The following is a 19517-nucleotide window of genomic DNA, read 5'->3' on the forward strand; positions in this document are numbered from 1 at the left end:
TTGGTTTGTGTCTGTGTGAGTTGAAACTATGGGACATTATCAATCAGAAAAGCGTGGGTTGCTGGTTCTAGATACTTCTTANAAAAAAAAAAAAAAAAACCCACAAGTATTGTAAAATAAAATTACAGGAAACCTTAAAGTCAATATTCAGCCATGAATCCGAGTAGCTGGTGACTCTGGTCCAATCCCCAAAGACTCTTTTCGTGGCTTACTCCGACACTCTTGAACCGTGGTTCATTGTTTTCTGCAGTTGTTTTGCTCGATGCCTGTTTCTTAACATTAATTCATAATTTGGGTTAGGGTTTTTGGGCAACGAGAAATGGCAAGAGTCGTGAGAAGTTGCATTATGTCGTTATTAAAGATGGTGAATTCATTGATGGGAATGGTGGGAATTGCTATGATTTTGTATGCATTGTGGTTGATTAGGGTTTGGCAGAAACACATGGGTGAGTTCCCCTTTGGTGATGATTCTGATGGTCCGGCTCCATGGTATGTTTCTTTTGTTTGTTTAGAGTTTTTCATTTGTGGGTGTGTTTGGTTGCTGGGAAATTGATTTCAGATTTGTTGGATGTTTTATTATCTGGGTTTGGTAATTGTAATTTTTAGAATTGGAAGATTGCTTTTGTGTTTTGCTATGTGATGCTTTGAGTTAATTTCTATTGAATTTTTACTATTTGGAAGTTGAGAAAGATATATTAAGATAATATGAAACTAGAATTTGATGATTCTCTTAGTATTCTGAGCAAACAAAAGGAAAAATTTCCTGAATTTTGTTCCACTGGTTTCTGAAGTTGTATTTGTTTTGAAATTTAAGGGTTTTAATTGTTGATTAATAATTGTTTAAGTTTATTGATCATTTTATGTGGACTAAATTTCCTTTTGCGATAGAAGTGGCAGGGGGGGAGGGATTAGTGGGCCAAATAGACTGGTTTTGTAAAACATGTTTCTTTTGTCTCTCTCTAAATAAAAGGTGCAAATAGACTTTTCCAATTGTACTTTTGTTAGACTGAATATATCGGAGTTCTCTCTTCTAAAGGATTGACTGTGGTAATTAACAAGTTGGTTTGTGTCTGTGTGAGTTGAAACTATGGGACATAATCAATCAGAAAAGCGTGGGTTGCTGGTTCTAGATACTTCACTTCTTACTTGTGCATAGTTTTAGTTGAGGACATTTTTTTTTTAATTTAATTATTTTTTTTTGTAAATAATGATAGTAAAAGAACTTGTTATTTATGGATTATACTTTAAGCAATTATTTTTGCTTGTATTACAGGTTTATTTACACTTTCCTTGGCCTTGGGGTCACTTTGTGTGTTATCGCATGCTCAGGTCATATTGCTGCAGAAACTGTAAACGGTTGCTGCCTCTATTTAGTATCCTTTTCCTAAATATGTAAAAAAATATATGAATTTCCTTTTATGTTCATGCATTTGGGGATTTAATTTTTTATTGTTCCTTTGATTTAGTTTAGTTATGAAGTGAATCTGAATCTGAGTATAGCTTCAATGGAGGTGTACTTTCTAGAATCTGATGTAATGAGTTCATTGTTGACTTAACTGTGTACAGTATATGTTGTTTGTCATTTTGCTTCTTTTGCTGGAGGCTGTGGTGACTGCTGATGTATTTCTGAACCGTGATTGGGAGGAGGTATGTTACATGTTAAAACATTCATTGATTTGAATTTTATTGATCTCTCATGTGTTTGGAGACAATTTAAGTGAGTCATTTTTTTTTCTTGGAATAAACATGTGAGGCCTGGGTTGATATATTCCGACTTTTTGCACCAGGACTTTCCAGCGGATCCAAGTGGGAGTTTTACTCAATTTAAAGATTTCATCAGGTCAAATTTTCAGTTCTGCAAATGGATAGGCTTGTCAATTGTCTCTGTACAGGTATCCCTGTCTCTCTGCCTCCCTTTCGACATGTTTTTGTTGGTGAAAATTGTTTAGTGAATGAGTCTTGACTATTAATTTAGTAGGACTTAGCAGGATTAGTAGACACAATATGTATGATGTTATAGCTATAGAAATGACTGAGTATATATGAAAGCTGCAGTCTACATTTTAATTGTATATGGTGTCCCATTTGGCAATGATTCATGCTAAACCATATTCATAGATCCCAAAAGTGTCATTTGGTTTTTATTAGGTCCTATAGTGATTGCTTCCCTTGATCAATTTCTTCTGCAGTAATCGGATCTGCCTCTGTTTTTTAAGTGATGATACTAGTTTGGGATGCCTTTTAGATGAGACTGAAAAAGATAGTAAACAAATAATAATATGTGATGTGTAAGAGTATTTGGTTTGTATGCTTTTTGGTTGAAAATGCTCCATCTACATTCTTTCTTTTTTGAGTTTTTCCAAAACTCTTTTTTTCCTTTTGCCTCACTTGGCGAACATCTTTTTAGCCACGTGAATCTCCCATATTTAGAGGTGTCAGGTTGACCTTGTTGGAGGTAGTGATTAGGTTGGGGTCTATCTGTTGCTCAATCGCCTAAAAGAAGAAAAAAAAAATGTTTGTGGTTTCCAGATTTAACATGATAATTGTTTAAACTTCTAGCATTAGCTTTTGTGTCTCTTTGGTTCTTATATTGCAGTTCACCCCTTCACATGCAGGGGCTATCTTTTCTCCTAGCCATGGTACTCAAAGTGCTCAGACCAGATCGATATTATGATAGTGATGATGAATATGCTCCTGATAGGGTTCCACTCCTGAGGAATTTTGTTCACCCACCGACCTATGTGGTTGGAGACCCTGTTTATGGATCCAAAACTGATGCTTGGACTATCAGGATTAATGAGAAGGTAGAAATGCTTTATCTTTCCATCAACCTAACTGCTTACTATAGGCCTATATTTTCGTAAAATGCTGTCATGATATTTACCGTATCCCAGTCAATCATTATTTCTTCTAATTCACTCGTTTCTTTTTTCATGTCTTTGACTTGAATATATCACTACTTTTGATATTGACACTATAGGTCCTGAACTCCTCATTGCAAATTCCAAGTCAGTTTCCTGCAATGCTTCATTCTGTGCTTTGTGGCTGCATGCGCATATTGACATTTTTATCTGATATTTCATTTTCACAAGCTTAGACTATAGAAGCAGTTTCTACTTGTTAACTTTTCTGTAAATTCAGTCCTTTCCTCTTCACTGGCTCTCTCTGAATGGGTAGTGACTGAAGATAAGAAAAAATAAACTTACTTGCATGTCTGCGCTGGTTATCTCACTTATTAAAAACAATGTCTGTGCCATTGATTTCTTACCTCATTGCAAGCCCTAATCCGATTTTATTATTTCTGTCTGTTCCAAAATCTTTAATTTTAAAATATAAATCTCCCGACTTAGTTTGATTATTTGGATATTTCTTTCTTCATCCTTTTTCCTCATTTTTCTTTTTACCATAATTACGCAAACAGGTGACGAGGGTTTGACCTCAAACTCAGATGATGGATAGGAAATGGAAGTTTTACTATCTAATTCCTATCGGCCCAGAGCAGGATGAAATTCAATATAAAGGTTTAAGGAGGATAAGCTTCTGACCAACTTTGAGTTGGTGGAATTGTATTTTCTTGTATAGACACTGCCCCAATCATAGTTTTGGATTTTGAATGACGAAATATTATATGTTGTCTGAAAAACCGTATTTTTTGAATGTCAATAATAAAAGGTTTGAGGAAAATTTTAAATGTCTACAAGATGATGCTTTTCTTCCCTATTTGAATGATTGAAATATTATCCAATGTTTTAAAATCCAATCGGGATGAAACTTGGCAAAGTTTTCGGGTCTTGGGTTGACCGGTAAATACACTCCTGAAATTTTAAAATTTAGCAAATATACCCTTAAAAATTACATTAAGTTTTTATAAGTTTGAAATTTAGCAAACACACCCTAAATACGAATCGGCCAACGACTGTTTGGCGGCAGTGACACTTCAATTATCCCTTGAGCTCATTCCCCTGAAAATCTACCCAAGATCTGGTTGATATCGGTTCGATTTCGGTTAAATCTCACTAACACCAACATCGTCGGCAACATTCCAAGTCAGATGTCATTGACGTTGGCATCAACAACCCTCCTCATCACCTCGAAAATACTCCCCTCTTCCTCCCAGCCAAAAGCCACCTCATCCTACCTCCTTTAGCTTCGCCAATTGTCAACAAAAGCTGGTTGTTGCTACCGCCAATGCCTTTTTATTTTCGGCCAATTTACTTATCGGAAATCAAATCCGTCGCCACCATTACACTCACTGACACCTTTTCTTCAAAAGCCTCAACATCCTGGCCTTCAATTGTTCGTCAATCGTCATCCCAAATTCTAAGGTTTTTGGTGAATAAGAATAATGTAAACCCGACCTGGTGAAGCTTTCGAGTCCCGATTAAAACGGTCGGGTTGGATCGGGTTTTAAAACAATGATATTATCATAATTTTCCATATAAACAAAGCACATTTGTTTGCATAACTGTTGGAGAAGGCTGTTGTCGTAAACAATTCATACAAATGAGATATTCTTATTGGATCTCTTGGAAATTTTATTAAATATTATAAAGAATGTGTTACCGATCACCCTAATTATGTGTTTGGTTGGGGGTAATCTCCTATCACTGAATTACTACGTTTGGTTGTCAAGTAATCATTGTTTTAAAACCCGACCCGTTGTGAGACCTGGTAAGGTGACTGGGTGTGAGACCTGGTAAGGTGACTGGGTCACAGGTCGACCAGTTCAATCGGTTGGACCAGTGACGTCAAAAATAGTTTTATTTTTAAAAAAATTATAAATTAATCCCTTAAATTTTATATATTACAAAAATACCGTAAAATGTCAAATTAGTCCCTAAAATTTTTATTTATTTAAAATGCCCCCAAAAATTACCAATTAATCCCCAAACTTTTGACATATCTCCAAAACACCCCTAAAAATTACATATTAGTCCCTATAAATTTGAAATACTGCAAAAACTCCCTAAAACCTGAACCTTACTGGAGAAGCATCCGGGTCCCAATTGGACCGGTCCGGTCCAGGTTTTAAAACAGTGCAAGTAATATAAGGTTTCGATAATCTTCCAAAATCAATAGTAATTATTATTGATAATATAGGAGGTAATTTTATTATCTATAGTTTCTTAGGCATTTTAAGATTACTTAGTAATCTTAATTTTGTTACCATTTTACCCCTTATTAATAAAATTTTAGGACAATAATGCCTTGTTATCTAAATAATTTACAAAAAAATTATGGACAATTTTAACCTCATACTCAGGATTTTTAAGACAGAAATACCCTTGTACATCAACCAAATTACCTAAGACCATAGCCACCACCCCAACCACCTAAGACTCAAGAGGACCGCCAGCCGTCGGCAGTCACCAGAACGACACACGGTCGACCGGATTTGGCCGGCTGTGTGTCAGTCAGATCATTTTTGGCAAATTTGGTCGTGAAAAGGTCAGATCTTTGGTCGTGAAACGGTGGCCTTTTCACGACCAGATCTGGTCAAAAAATGGCCAGAAACAGCCTTACTAGAGCACAGCCGATTAGATCAGGCTAGTCATGCATCATTACGGCGACTATCAACAATGGCCGATGGTAGTGACTGGCTGCCAGTAATGGTTAGGGTGGGTGTGGGTGATTTTGTTACAAATTAAAGTTTTATATGACTAAGGTGTTTTAGAAAAATTTCAAATGTTGGGGGTTAAAAGAAATTATTCAAATAATAATAATAAAAATAATATTATATTAATATTTTAAAAAGAGGGCAATTTAGTAATCTATATAGCATACCAACAAAGCTATGGACACCGAGTATTTTGCACCGAAAATGTGTACTGGCCTACGTGTACCCAAGCACCTGATTTTTCTATCCATTTTTTTCTAGTGAATATGGATGGCCGCTCACTCACATGGACTCCCGTACATATTATATGGACGGGGGTCCATATATGACGGGACGCCCGTCCATAAATAAAATACAATAAAAAAAATTGTTAAACATTAGGGATGGCCGTCCATTACTTTTGGACGGGCGCCGACAAATAATGGACACCTGTTCTTTACCCAAATATGAAAATAAAAAAAATAAAAAACTTTGGGGACGCCTGTCCACCAATTCTGGACTACCGTCCCTTAAAATCTTTGGACAGCCGTCCAAACATTGTGGACGGCCGTCCTTTCACTGTGGACGGGCAAAGGACGGGCGTTCGTAAGGAATGGACCCCCGTCCATTCTTTTGTTGTTTCAAATTCAAATAAAACTATGGACGGTTGTCCATAAATTGTGGACGGTCGTCCTTTATGTGTGGACGGGCGTCCGTAAGTAATGGACGCCCGTCCAAAAGTAATTATTTTAAAAAATAAAATTAAAACATTGGACGGCCATCCATAAATGGTGGACGGTCGTCCCTTCATTGTGGACAGGCGTCCATATCCTTTAATGTAATTAAAATTTAAAAAAAAAAAATTAAATGTTTTCTTAATAATTTTTTTTTGTTTATTGCGAATAACATTAGCTTCTCCAACATCAAGCGCCAAAATTCTTCGAGCGAAAGAAAACCAGCGCCAAAATTCTTCGTCCCCTTTTGCTTCATCGTTGCCGTCTGTTCTTCGCCTCTATGTTGTGTTTGCATTTCTCAGCCATTTCTTTCTACAACAAACGTTTTTTCCTCATTTTACAGCTACTGTGTGAAGAACGAAAGCTATAAACTTTTCATCAAACCATTTTTTACAGTGGAAACGGAGATTAGAAAGATTTGTCCAGGTTGTTAACCAATTTTTATATAACTTATGCATTTATTTAGTGTTTTACAATGGAAAGGGAGATCAGAAAGATTTGTCCAGGTTGTTAACTGATTTTTATATAACTTATGCATTTATTTAGTTTTGTATTATATTTTGGATTGAATATATGTTACAATAGAAAAAAACTGATAGAGAAAATTTGTTGGTGATTATTATGAATCAGATTCGTGAACGTGAACACTAGTATTGGATTTGCATTAAATTACAGAATATGGAAGAGTCCAGTTTGCCTCAAAATATGGAAGAGTCCAGTTTGCCTCATTTCAATGATATTAAGGTAAATTGTGCTCGAAACCTTAACTTTTTCGTTAACATGATTTTAAATTTATTGTATCGTATTGTTTATTTTGATGTATTGTATTAGTACATTCTAATTTTATATATTATAAAACTATTAAATCAGGAAAATGAACGTGATGAATTAGAAGATATGTGATGTGCAGAGGAAGAAGTAGAGCCTCATATTGGAATGGTAGTTGATTCAGTTGATAGTCTGATGAAGTATTACAAACGGTATGGTAACAAAATGGGATTTGAAGCAATGATACGTACATCAAAGAAAGGCGAAGATGGAGAGATGAGATATGTGATAGTGGCATGTTCTTGTTCTGGAAAGGAGAGATGTAAGTCCAGTTGAAAAAACAATCTGTTGCCAGAACAGATTGTAAGAGTCGGATTAATGCAGCTTTGAATGGTGAATGCAAATGGGAAATTAAATCAGTTGTACTTGAACATAATCATGATCTTACAAGTCCGACAAAAATAAGATATTTAAAGGTTAACCGAACGATACAACCTTATGTGAAAAGACGACTTGAAGTTAATGATGTGGCTGTGATTAGACCGTGTAAAAATTTTCAGTCATGTTTAGTTGAGGCAGGAGGTGTAGAGAATTTGACGTTTCTAGAAAAAGATTGTAGGAACTACATTGAAAAAGTGAGAAAGCTACGACTTGGAGTTGGAGATGCTTCCGTAGTACTTGAGTATTTTAGGAAAATGCAAAAGGAGAATTCAAATTTCTGGTACATGATTGATGTAGATGAAGAGAGTCGATTACAGAATGTGCTATGGGTTCATACTAGATGTAGGGCTACATATAAAGAATTCGGTGATGTTATCACCTTCGACACAACGTATCTGACGAACAAGTATGACATGTCATTTGCTGCTTTTGTGGGGGTTAATCATCATGGACATTCGACGTTGTTAGGTTATGGGTTAATTTCTCATGAGGACACTGAGACATTTGTATGGCTATTTCGTTCTTGGCTTGAATGCATGGATGTCGCTCCTAATGGAATAATCACTGATCAAGATAAGGCCATGCAAAATGCAATTGAGATTGTTTTCCCTGGTACAAGACATAAGTGGTGTTTGTGGCATATAATGAAGAAACTGCCTGAAAAGTTAAGGGGGTATAAGGAATATGAAACTATCAAGTTTAAGTTGCAAAATGTTGTGTATGATTCCTTTACGCGTGAAGAGTTCGAAGAGCGGTGGAACCAATTTGTTGATGTGCACAACCTTCACGATAATGCATGGTTATGTGGATTGTACAAAGAAAGAGTACGATGGGTGCCTGCATTTCTTAAAGATACTTTCTGGGCAGGTATGTCTACTACCCAACGTAGTGAAAGTATGCATGCATTTTTTGATGGGTATGTCAATTCCAAAACCACTTTGAAACAATTTGTGGAACAATATGATAATGCATTGCGAGCTAAAGTGGAAAAAGAAAGGGAGGCTGATTTTAGATCTTTTAAATCTTGGATACCATGCATAACTAATTACCCCATTGAGAAACAATTTCAAAGTGCATACACAACTGCAAAGTTTAAAGAGCTTCAAGATGAGATTGCCGGGAAGATTTATTGTGAGTTATCTTTTCTGAAAAAATGTGATTCATGCGAGGAGTTTCAAGTTTGGGAAGATGTTTGGTTTGGAGATAATAGTCGCCGTGTTCCTCATGTAGTATACTTTGATGAAAGTTCGTGTGATATTCGTTGTACTTGTCATTTGTTTGAGTTCAGGGGGATTTTATGCAGACATGCCATTATGGTGTTGATTCATAAAAGGGTTTCACACGTTCCGAAAAAGTACATTTTACGGCGTTGGAGGAAAAATGTGAACAGATGTCATACGAAAATTAAGGTCAATTATAATAGGTGGAACACCAACATTGAAGGACAGCGTTTTGATAAGTTGTCTAATTTAATGCTGATAGTAGCGGATATGACATCAAACACTGAGGAAGATTATAATATGATGACGGAGTTTATGATTGACATGAGGAAATAGTTGGAGCAAAAGGAAATAGAGGGAGGGCTTGGTACAAAAGTGAACATCTCTTCCACAATCGATTTGACTAGTCAAGATGGGGATAGTCCTCCGAAAGAGGGGAATACCCTAATTATTAGTCCACAGGCAGCTCGTAACAAAGGTCGTCCTCCATGTAGAAGAAAGCAATCGAAGATTGAAGAAATTGTACGTAGGGTTAAAAAGAAAAAATTACAAAAACAAAGAATTGGTATGAGTTATACATTATTTGAGTATTTTTTTGAAACATTACTTACTTATTTGAAGTTTAGAATAATATCGACTTGATTATTAATGTGTTATGATACTTTTTAGGAAAAGGATCATCGGTACAGCGACAAAAGGAACAGTTTCTTTCATGTACTTCAATGGCCGATGCGGAAACTTAAGTGTTGTCGAATGATGTTGTTACTACCCAGGTATGTGTTATGTATCTTGTATAATTGTAATTGCCTTAGATTTTCTATAACGTGTGCTAAATTGTGGTTGTTAAACAAAATGTCCATTGGTCCGGTTCATAATATCGCAGGACAAAGTAATTTCTATACTGGACAGGAGTTTGTAAATGATGAACATGTCTCGTTGGGAGATGTTTGATATTTTTGCCAGGTTGAATCATATAGAATTATATTTGGTAGAAATTTTTCATGCTTTGGTTAATTTCTACCGAATGCAGTTGAGTTATATGCTTATACAATTGTTTTATTTTTAGTATTTTCGTCATTGGTTGTGTAGGGTAGTGAATTCATGATAATGACGTTAATGTAACTTATTATGAATGTTTTCAGTATATATTATCGTCACATGACAGACTCCGGTTGTACATGGCATTTTGGATATGCATTTCATTTGAGATTTGAATTTTTATGTCTTTCGGTATGTCTAGTATTACATATACATATACATTGAAAAAAGTTGTTGACATATGTATAAACAAAAGACAAATCTATTTATAAACAAAAGACAAATTTATTTATAAACAAAATACAATCTTTATTAACAACATCCGCTCAAATCAATCTATTTATAAACAAAAGGGAAAAATTCTTCATCATGGTGCAGGGGGTGGAGGTTGACTGGAGGATGAGGAGGCTGTTGAGAAGTTCTTCATCATGCTGAAAATCTCTGTCATGCGTTCCCCAATGATGTCAACTGTTTCTTCAATTCTTGATGCAAATGTGTTGAAATCACTTTGCAATTGATCATGTTGTTCTTGCATTTGCCTCTCAATACATGAAAAACGCTCCTCTTGAAACTTTTTCATCCGCTCAAATCTGCTTTCTATTTCCTATAAAGTATGAGAAGACATATCTTCTACATTCTCAGATGGTCCAGGTTCAGTACTCGTTCTTCTTCTTTTGCGCACATAGACTTGTCCTTCATTAACCCCTTTTGGAATACTGACACTTCCTGAACTGTTGCATCTCCCTCCATTTCATTCCTAATCATAAACCATTGTCCTGCCATATTCTTTTTAATCAAACCCATTTTATTCAATGTCATATCCCCTAACACATTATTTGTAGAAAACGTAATCTTATTTGTTGCATCATCAGGGGTGATCTCAATATTCAACTTCTCACGTATTAACGTAACAAGCATCCCCCAATATATTTCTCCTTTTTTCTGTGGTGATCTCTCCTAACTTCTTAATCCATAACTTCGCTGAATTAACTTGCCTCTCTGCTACTGTTGCTTCCATGAACATTAAATCCTTAACCGTCACATTTCCATTTGTCTCTTTCCTACCATTAAATGTGAAAGTCAAATATATATGAAATAATCTAATAGAAAAATTCTATAACTTTGTAGATTTACACCTATGTGGATGGTAAGTCCCTATCCCGAAAACATCAATCCAAGCTTGTTTGGAATCCCAGGTTCTAGATACTTTTTCCAAACCTTCACAATCAAATCCTATCCAGGTTGCTAAATCTTGTAGTGTCACTACAAAGTTCTAATTCTTTAATCTAAAGAACATTGTATACGCCTGAAACTGATCACTATCTGTCTCTACAACTTCCAAACTACCAAAAAACTTATATATCAAATGCCTATATCCATCATATCTCATACTGACCAAACTGTCCCATTTCAAATTATTAATCTAACCATTGATTTCATCACCTAAACCTAAACTTGTTAGAAGTCCTAAATCCAAACTTCCTCCAAGGCAAATATCTTTTTTCGACACGTCCTCATATTGTTTTTTATGTCGCAAGTCTCGAAATTGAATTGTAGATGAGGATGCGCCTTCCTGAGGAATGGTTGTATTTTGTGCCCTCACCATTTTATGCTTTCTTCTAAAACCTGTATGCATAAAAAAATCGTCATCATAATCTGCCAAAGACACATAGCCAATTACTCTTAACATATACACTTTGAGCTCATCATCAATTTCTGCATGGCACTGTAAAATCTGGTAATGTTAACAAATGTCCAAAATTAAACCAGAAACTAATGAGCTCATCATCAAGCAAAAAACAGAATACCCAACTAATTTCTCAAACAATAAGAGAATGGTTCATTCTTCAGACACTTGTTTCGCATTCAGACTACATTTGTTGTCATATTTGTAACAAACAGGCACAACTTAATTAGAAAATGTAATTTCTCTTTCAATGCTCATCAAAAATTTGGCACATCATAATTACATTCTCATTGTCCCTCAAAAAGGAAGAAGGTGAGCTCCTAAAAAGTACATTAGCTTCAACCTACCACCCTTTCCTGATGCATTTTCGATCTTGTAATACTTTAAATATGCACTAATATTTCTGTAGGGGATGACATTATAGAATGCTAATCTGTAAGGTTATTGATTTCCTAACCATGTCAGTAGAATATAACTTTTAAGCATCTTTTAAGTTGTTTGGAGGGGTGAAAAACATGCAACACTTTCTTTCACTAATATGATTTGTTGCATGTAGATGTTTTGTGATTATGTGACAGGAAATACCAAGTTTTTTTATCAAGTTTTTTTCTATTTAATAAGTTTGATTTGAATCTCATCATGAACAGATCAATGAAGAAGAAAACACACACAATGTGACACTTGATGCAAAGAATACTAAAGCTGCCAGCCCTTCCTATGAAAATGCAACTTCCTTAAATCAGAAATATCCACCAGTTCCTCAATGGCCATACACACCTCAACATGCAGAACAATCTTCCATGAATTCAAGACCGTATGTTCCCACTTGCAACAACGGGAGAGGGTGATTGGGTGGAAACATACGGTCTTGAATTCATGGAAGAAACATGCATGAAGACCATAAAAAAACACCCAAATATTTTGTCTCTACAGATGAAAAACCAAGCAATATATTTGTACTTTATTTTGTTTGAATTTGACAGAAACAGTTTCAAGATTACATGCAGCGTAAATGCAGAGAATCAAATTCAGGCCTAACACATTCATCCAATGCCGTGCAGTGTAAATACAGAGAATCAAATTCAGGCCTAAGATATTCATCAAAATAAACTACATTTCTCTTTATCAATGGCACAACACTTCTATTTATCAATCACACAAACCAATCCCACCAAATTGACTGGATTTCTCTTCATCAACTCAAGTCCATTCAACACATTCATCCAACCAAAAAAAAAAAAAAAAAATTGAAAAAGAAACTGTCTAATTACCGATGGCAGATGACGAAGACGAAGAACAAGCGCAGAACAGGAATCCAGAAGAACAAGAGCACGAAGACGAAGAACACCCTATAACGTAGATGGAAGACGAAGAAGATGGTAATGGCTGTGAGTTTTAGTTTTAGAAACTTCCCCAAAATGTTTAACCTAATGCGTCAGTTTATTTTTTAAATTTTATTTATATTAAAGGACGGGCGTCCTTAAGTAATGGACGCCCGTCCATTCTTTATGGACAGGCGTCCATAAGGGTTGGACGGCCGTCCTTTACATAAGGGATGGCCGTCCAACCCTTACGGACAGGCATCCATTACTTATGGATGCTCGTCCACAATGAAGGGATGGTCGTACACCATTTATGGACGGCTGTCTAGTGTTTTAATTTTATTTTTCAAAGTAATTACTTTTGGACGGGCGTCCATTACTTACAGACGCCCGTCCATAGTTTTATTTAAATTTGAAACAACAAAAGAATGGACGGGCGTCCATTCCTTACGGACGCCCATTCATAGTGAAAGGACGGTCGTCCACAATGTTTAGACGGCCGTCCAAAGATTTTCATTTTTTATTTGTAAAAGCAAAATAATGGACGGGCGTCCATTTCTAAACATAAGGGATGGCCGTCCAAAATTGGTGGACCGGCGTCCCCAAAGTTTTTTTTTTTTTTTTTTTTTTTCATATTGTGTAAAGGACGGGCATCCATTATTTGTGGGCGCTCGTCCAAAAGTAATGGATGGACGGTTGTCCCTAATGTTTAACAAATTTTTTTATTGTATTTTATTATAGACGAGCGTCCTTTAAATGGGGACGCCCGTCCGTCGTATATGGACCCCCGTCCATAATATGGACGAGAGTCCATGGGAGTGAACGGCCGTCCATAACGCGCGTTCCTAGAACAAAAATCAGGCGCCTGGGTACACGTAGGCCAGTACACATTTTCGGTGCAAAATATTTGGTGTCCATAGCTTTAAAAATAATATTATATTAATATTTTAAAAAGAGGGCAATTTAGTAATCTATATAGCATACTCACCAATTTATCCTCTCAACCAAACATATCAATATAACATATCCACCAATTTATTCCAACATAACAAACACATTTTCTTAAATATTCCCAATAATCTTTAAAATAATCTATTTTTCATTAATATAACATTCTCCGTAATACAGTATTATTTGAACCAAACGCACCTTAAGTGTAATTTTTCTTTTGTCGATCATATTCAACTTAGAGTTGGTGTTCAAGTTGACAATTCTAGCTGAGACCAGTTGCCTTGCTTTTGAATACAAAAACATAGTCTACATAAACATGACAAATATATGTACCCCGTGGGAAAAATGTATAAATATTGAATGCACCACACAGGAAAATAACTTGGTTATTAGTATTGGCAAATGTTTTTATAGTATAATTATAGAAGTCAATCTGCAGCACAGTGTACAGAAAATTAATAAAACACTAATATTCTTAAGAAATGATGCTAACTAACTAAGAATTGGTGGAACAAAGAAGGTGCAGAAGCGGTATGCAGCATAATGGCCTAAATAGATAAAGAAATAAAAGACCATAACCAGAGTTTCCCTCAGGGGTGAAATCAGCACCGCCATGGATACTGAGAATTGAATGCAAAAACAGGTGTAATGCAAGATAATAATTGGAATAAAAGCCCCTAAGGTATAACTATGAAGTTTAAATAATATGGAGGAGGAATAGGCGATTTCGAGCATGGCAATACTGATAGCCACAAATGCATATCCGGCAAGAACCAATAAAGATGCAAGATTGGTGTGAATTAGTTGTGCCCAACACAGTAGGCTCGCTCCTATCACCGCAGCATTCATAGCAAATGTGTCCGAAACTGCAAAAAGCTGTAGCGCTGATTTCTCAACTTTTTTAATGGTTGTTTCATTTAGATTAAAGAGATAAGTAGTGTTATTGTTTTTTGAATCATCACCACCCTTATTGTCACCAATATCACTACTACCTACTTGAACCGAAGCAGCAAACGCCACGCCAACTACAAGTGTTGCTACCACAAGAAAAGCATTTATCTTCTGATTAACATCTTCTTGTTCTGTTGCCTTCTTGCTTCTAACTTTATAACGTAGATCTTCAATTGTCCTTAACCCACTGTTAATTCTGTGTCTACGAACCATAGCAAAAAGATGCACCAGAAATAACACAGATAAGCGTCGTAAGCTGCATTTCAATTTCAATATCAAATTATATATTAAACTCAAGCCACAACATATAATTGTGAGATAATGTGATAAGTAATATTATTTTTTTATTAATTAATGATATAATTCCTTCAAATCACAGAGAAAATCCTGACATATTAAATTTATGATACTAATTAATGAATAGATGGCTTAATTTTGAAAGTTTCATATTGGTCTATACCATTCCAAATCGAGTTGGTGTGGAGGGATCTACTTTTGCAGAAGGTTTCTCATTCTTAGTCACACCAACAACCTTCGCATCAACATGTTTGTCCTGCATCACCTCAAAAATTAGGCATGATGAATTGACTCAGGTTGAATATACTCAGTGTACAATAAGTAACGATATCTAATCCAAATAAGGGTTGATTGTTTATCATTTGAGTCGTTAAATTGTAACGTTTTTTTCTTCCTATTTTTATATTTTTAATTATCTGACTAGAAAATCAGTTACCATGCATGCATTTCATACCTTCTCAGACTGTTTATCAGGTACCTCTTTGTTATTCTCTTCATCTAGCATTTCATCAGATTGCTTCACGACATTAAAAGCAATGTCGTAGGCCGTGCGGCCTGTCTTGTTCTTAAGAGCTGCGTTTCTTCGCTTGTAGAGCAAAAGAGTACCCAGCACCAAGCAATGGCCATGCCTTGCTGCTAAATGCAAAGGTGTATTTCCATCGCGGTCCTTCATGTTAATAAGCATATCCGAATCCGATTTGTTCCACTTCAATATGTGCCTCACCAGATACTTGTTCGCACTCTTGGCCGCGACGTGAAGAATGCTCCGGCCTTCAGCATCGAGGATTTCATTTGGATAAGGCCATTGTTTAAGCAACGCCCTCACAATTTTGACGTACCCCTTTTCACTTGCAACATGGATAGCATAGGAGCCTTGTTTATTTTTATATAAAACGTTATCACTCATAATTTCTGAGAGATAACGAACTTCCTCCAGATGGCCTGTGGATGCTGCACTATGAAGTAGAGTGTTCTCAGCTTCATCTCGTGCGTCTAGTCGCTTCGGCTTCTCCTTATGAATTAATTCCAATACCTCTGTACGTAAAATAATTAAAAATAATAATTACATCTAAATAGATCAAACAGAAGATTAAAAAATTCAAAATTTCAATGGATTGAGAGGTGGAAGTATCCACCTAAATTTAATTTATCCTCAGCCATGAGTTGCACCAGGCACTTTGCAGTAGCTGAACAGTCAACACGATCAGGTACAGGTATAACATTAAAAAAAATTTCAAGAAAGTGCCGGTTGCCATACTCAACCGCCAGACATAAAGGAGACTGATTTGCCTTGTTCCCGCAATTGCACACATGCTCCGGACCTGTATGTTCCGCCAATAAATAAGCCATTTCATCTCCTTCACCTTTCTTCGCTGGATTTTTAGAATGCTTGGATTTAGGAGCTAGTTGTAGCGCTAATAAAGCCTCATGCAAAGCTGTGTTTCCTTCATTGTTCTTCATCCTCAGCGGGTGTGGTTCGTCTGGATGCAAGTTGTGATATATTTTTGCATGGTCGACTAGTATTTCCGCTGTGTGAAGCATGCCAACTCTAGCGGCAACATGAAGTGGAGTGTCGCCGTGGGAGATTGTCTCGATATTCAAATTTGGAAATTGATCAGCCATGAGCTTGGTGAGCTCTTCATTACCGGAGCTTGCCGCCACGTGAAGTAGTGAGTTATTTAAGGGGCCGAGTTTTTTGAAAATTATATCTGACATGTCTCGATGATACATGTCACAGAAGGGATAACCATTGGCATTGCCTTTCATTGTGATTTGAACAAGGTCAAGTTCCTTGACCATTTTCTGAAATGAACCTGCAGTTAGGAAATGTAAATGCTTTTAAAACTAGACCAACCACAAGCAGGAGGTAAATGGCTTATATATGTATCAAAAGTGAAGCTTGCTTCCATTGGCCTCAATGCATCAATACTTGAACTCATATTTACACTATTCTCCTAAAAAGAAGGAATGTCAAGAGACAACAAGAAGAAGAAAAAAGAGCCAGCAGGACGGGAGGGGTCTATAGTCTTGGATTTGGGGGCAGTTCGTCATGAAAATCAGAAATCTGTGAGCCCAGAGATAACTAAATAAAAAAAGAGAAGCAATATTAGGTTTAGGAGTAACTTTGTAATAAGTTAACACAAGAGGAAACTGAAGTAGTCGAAGAGCCTTCAGATTGAATCTAGCTAAAAAAAATAAGGGACCCACTGTTAATTTCTCTAGCACTTTACTACCGGATTCGGGAAATCAGTAGCAAAAAGTATTAATCTCATCTTTATGCTTGGAATACATATTTTAACCTATTTTTTTAATCAGGTGCCATCTTGACTGAAACTTTATTATATATATAACTTTTGAATAAGTTTAGAGTAAAGTATGTAGAGAGATAATAAATTTATTGCTACACAAGAATATATTTGTAACCCGAGTTAACTCAAAAGGTAGGATAACTTTCAAATTCAAATCATGTTTCTCAAAAGTTATTAATTAAATCTTCTAGTTCGTAAATTTTCCATCTGTAACTGTAAGCTTCAACTTCTACGTTACAGTTTCTTTACTTTATTTGTATCTTGCCTTTATACTTTTCTTCTTGTTCTTTTTTTTTTTCTTTTCAATAATAATAATAAAAATTGTGAATGTGCATCACGCTGGCATCTAAGAAAGAGTAGTGAGTGGATATTTGGTTGTATTTGCTTTATTCCCTGTTGATATATATATATATAATAAAAATTGTGATGATCACGTTGGCATATGGCATCTAAGAAAGAGTAGGGAATGGATATTTGGTTGTATTTGCTTTATTCCGTGCTGAGATTCAATGTCGGGTTTACAAGCTGGAGAATGCAAAGGAAAGAATGCACACACAATTTTTTATTATCTCAAACAACGTTTATATACACGCTAATTACATCATTGTATATGTCACGTACATGCCTATTTTACAAAGCATTAAATGCTATCCTAGACTGTAGACATTTTTACAAGTTATTATATTAGAGTCAAACATTCCTAACCAATTTGACATTTGTCAATCTTATCCCTAAAAAACAGCTAAACCCCTCCAAGTAGTTGACTGTCATTGACAACATTAATGATGGCTCTTAATCAGCGACCTCTTTCAGGCAGGACGTATAAGGCTTCTAATTGCAAGCTCATTTGATCGCTTGGACACTTTCCTGTATTATTTCTAGATCGCATTACCTTCTGGTCACTTCTTCCAAGATCGCATTACCTTCTGGTCACTTCTTCCAGATTGCATGCTCATTGCGACACATGCTTATGAACACATCTACTTCTGCTCGCATCCTTCTTATCTAGCACATCTGGTCGCGAGCTTCAGATCGCAAAGCCTTTAGATCATATTCCTCATGTTTCTAGAAAGATATCACATGGCATAACACTCCTCCTTGATATCTTTTCGGGAAACACTAAGTCCGAACCTTAAATCTTCGAACTTGGATTTGCATAATCCTATTATCAAAATTTATGCTGCTTGTTCTTTAGGTTGACAATGAATGATCTTCACTTCTTTTTTCTGCTCGGCTTCACAAATAGCATGATACTTGATCTTTATATGCTTTGATCGGCCATGAAACGCAAAATTCTTGGCCATAGCAATGGCATATTGGTTGTCACAAAAGATTGTTGTTGGCTCATGTTGTTCTAGCTTCATATCCTTCAGGATCTTCCTTAGCGAGATCGCTTGATTCACTGCAGCAGCTATAGCAATGTATTCTACTTATATAGTTGATTGAGCCATTATTTCTTATTTCTTGGACAACCAACTAATTGCTCCTGAATTTAAGAAAAACACAAACCCCAATGTGCTCTTCATGTCATCAACTAATCCTGCCCAATTGCTATATGTATATCCAACCAAGTCGAAGTCTTTAGACCTTCTATGCCATATCCTGAGGTCTACATTTCCTCTAACATATCGCAGCACCCTTTTGGTTGCTTGCAAGTGGACTTTGCTTGGCTCATTCATAAACCTCGATAAGAGGTTACAGCATACATGAGATCAAGTCTGATTATGATCATGCTTTTGTATCTACTTTCATCAACTTTGCAACCTCCACCATCTCTGCTCATCTTTTGGTTTAGAACTAGTGGAGTACTCAGTGGATTACAACTCTCCATGTTAAACTTCTTCAAGATCTCATTTGCATGTTTTCTCTGACAGATAAATATGCCATGTGGAGATTGGCATGTCTCCATCCCAAGGAAGAAGGTCATCTCCCCCAAATATGTCATCTCGAACTCCCTATGCATTGCTCTCTTGAACTGGTCCACTCGATCAGGATTATTTCTAGTCACTAGCAAGTCATCAACATATAAGGAGATGATTATGAGATTGTTTTCTGATTCCTTCACATAAAGAGTCTGTTCATTGGGCTTCTTGTATAACCAAGTTCACTCAAGTACTCATTTAATCAGTTATACCAGGCTCTAGGTGCCTTCTTCAACCCATACAAAGCCTTCTTCAGCAAATAAGCTTTGTCTTCACCCCCT

At 36.1% G+C, this 19517-nt stretch overlaps 2 protein-coding genes across 2 annotated transcripts; one reads left to right on the forward strand and one right to left on the reverse strand.

Annotated features, from left to right (window-relative positions):
- Nucleotides 1-89: 89 nt before the first annotated feature.
- On the forward strand, nucleotides 90-3097 carry LOC116111606 (tetraspanin-19). The gene is made up of 6 exons (XM_031397772.1): nucleotides 90-489; nucleotides 1274-1373; nucleotides 1567-1647; nucleotides 1788-1892; nucleotides 2616-2804; nucleotides 2981-3097. Exons 1-6 carry the CDS (start codon nucleotides 320-322, stop codon nucleotides 3095-3097), a joined length of 762 nt encoding a protein of 253 aa, XP_031253632.1. The 5' UTR covers nucleotides 90-319.
- A 12065-nt stretch (nucleotides 3098-15162) lies between these two features.
- LOC116111615 (protein ACCELERATED CELL DEATH 6-like) lies at nucleotides 15163-19259 on the reverse strand. Its single transcript, XM_031397776.1, has 4 exons — nucleotides 18998-19259; nucleotides 16142-16819; nucleotides 15460-16040; nucleotides 15163-15261 (listed from the first exon to the last, which is right to left on the reverse strand). The coding sequence occupies exons 1-4, from the start codon at nucleotides 19257-19259 to the stop codon at nucleotides 15163-15165; spliced, it is 1620 nt and encodes a 539-aa protein (XP_031253636.1).
- Nucleotides 19260-19517: the final 258 nt, after the last annotated feature.

The sequence above is a fragment of the Pistacia vera genome, unplaced genomic scaffold, assembly GCF_008641045.1.
Source record: "Pistacia vera cultivar Batoury unplaced genomic scaffold, PisVer_v2 Contig1192, whole genome shotgun sequence".
Taxonomy (NCBI): Eukaryota; Viridiplantae; Streptophyta; class Magnoliopsida; order Sapindales; family Anacardiaceae; genus Pistacia; species Pistacia vera.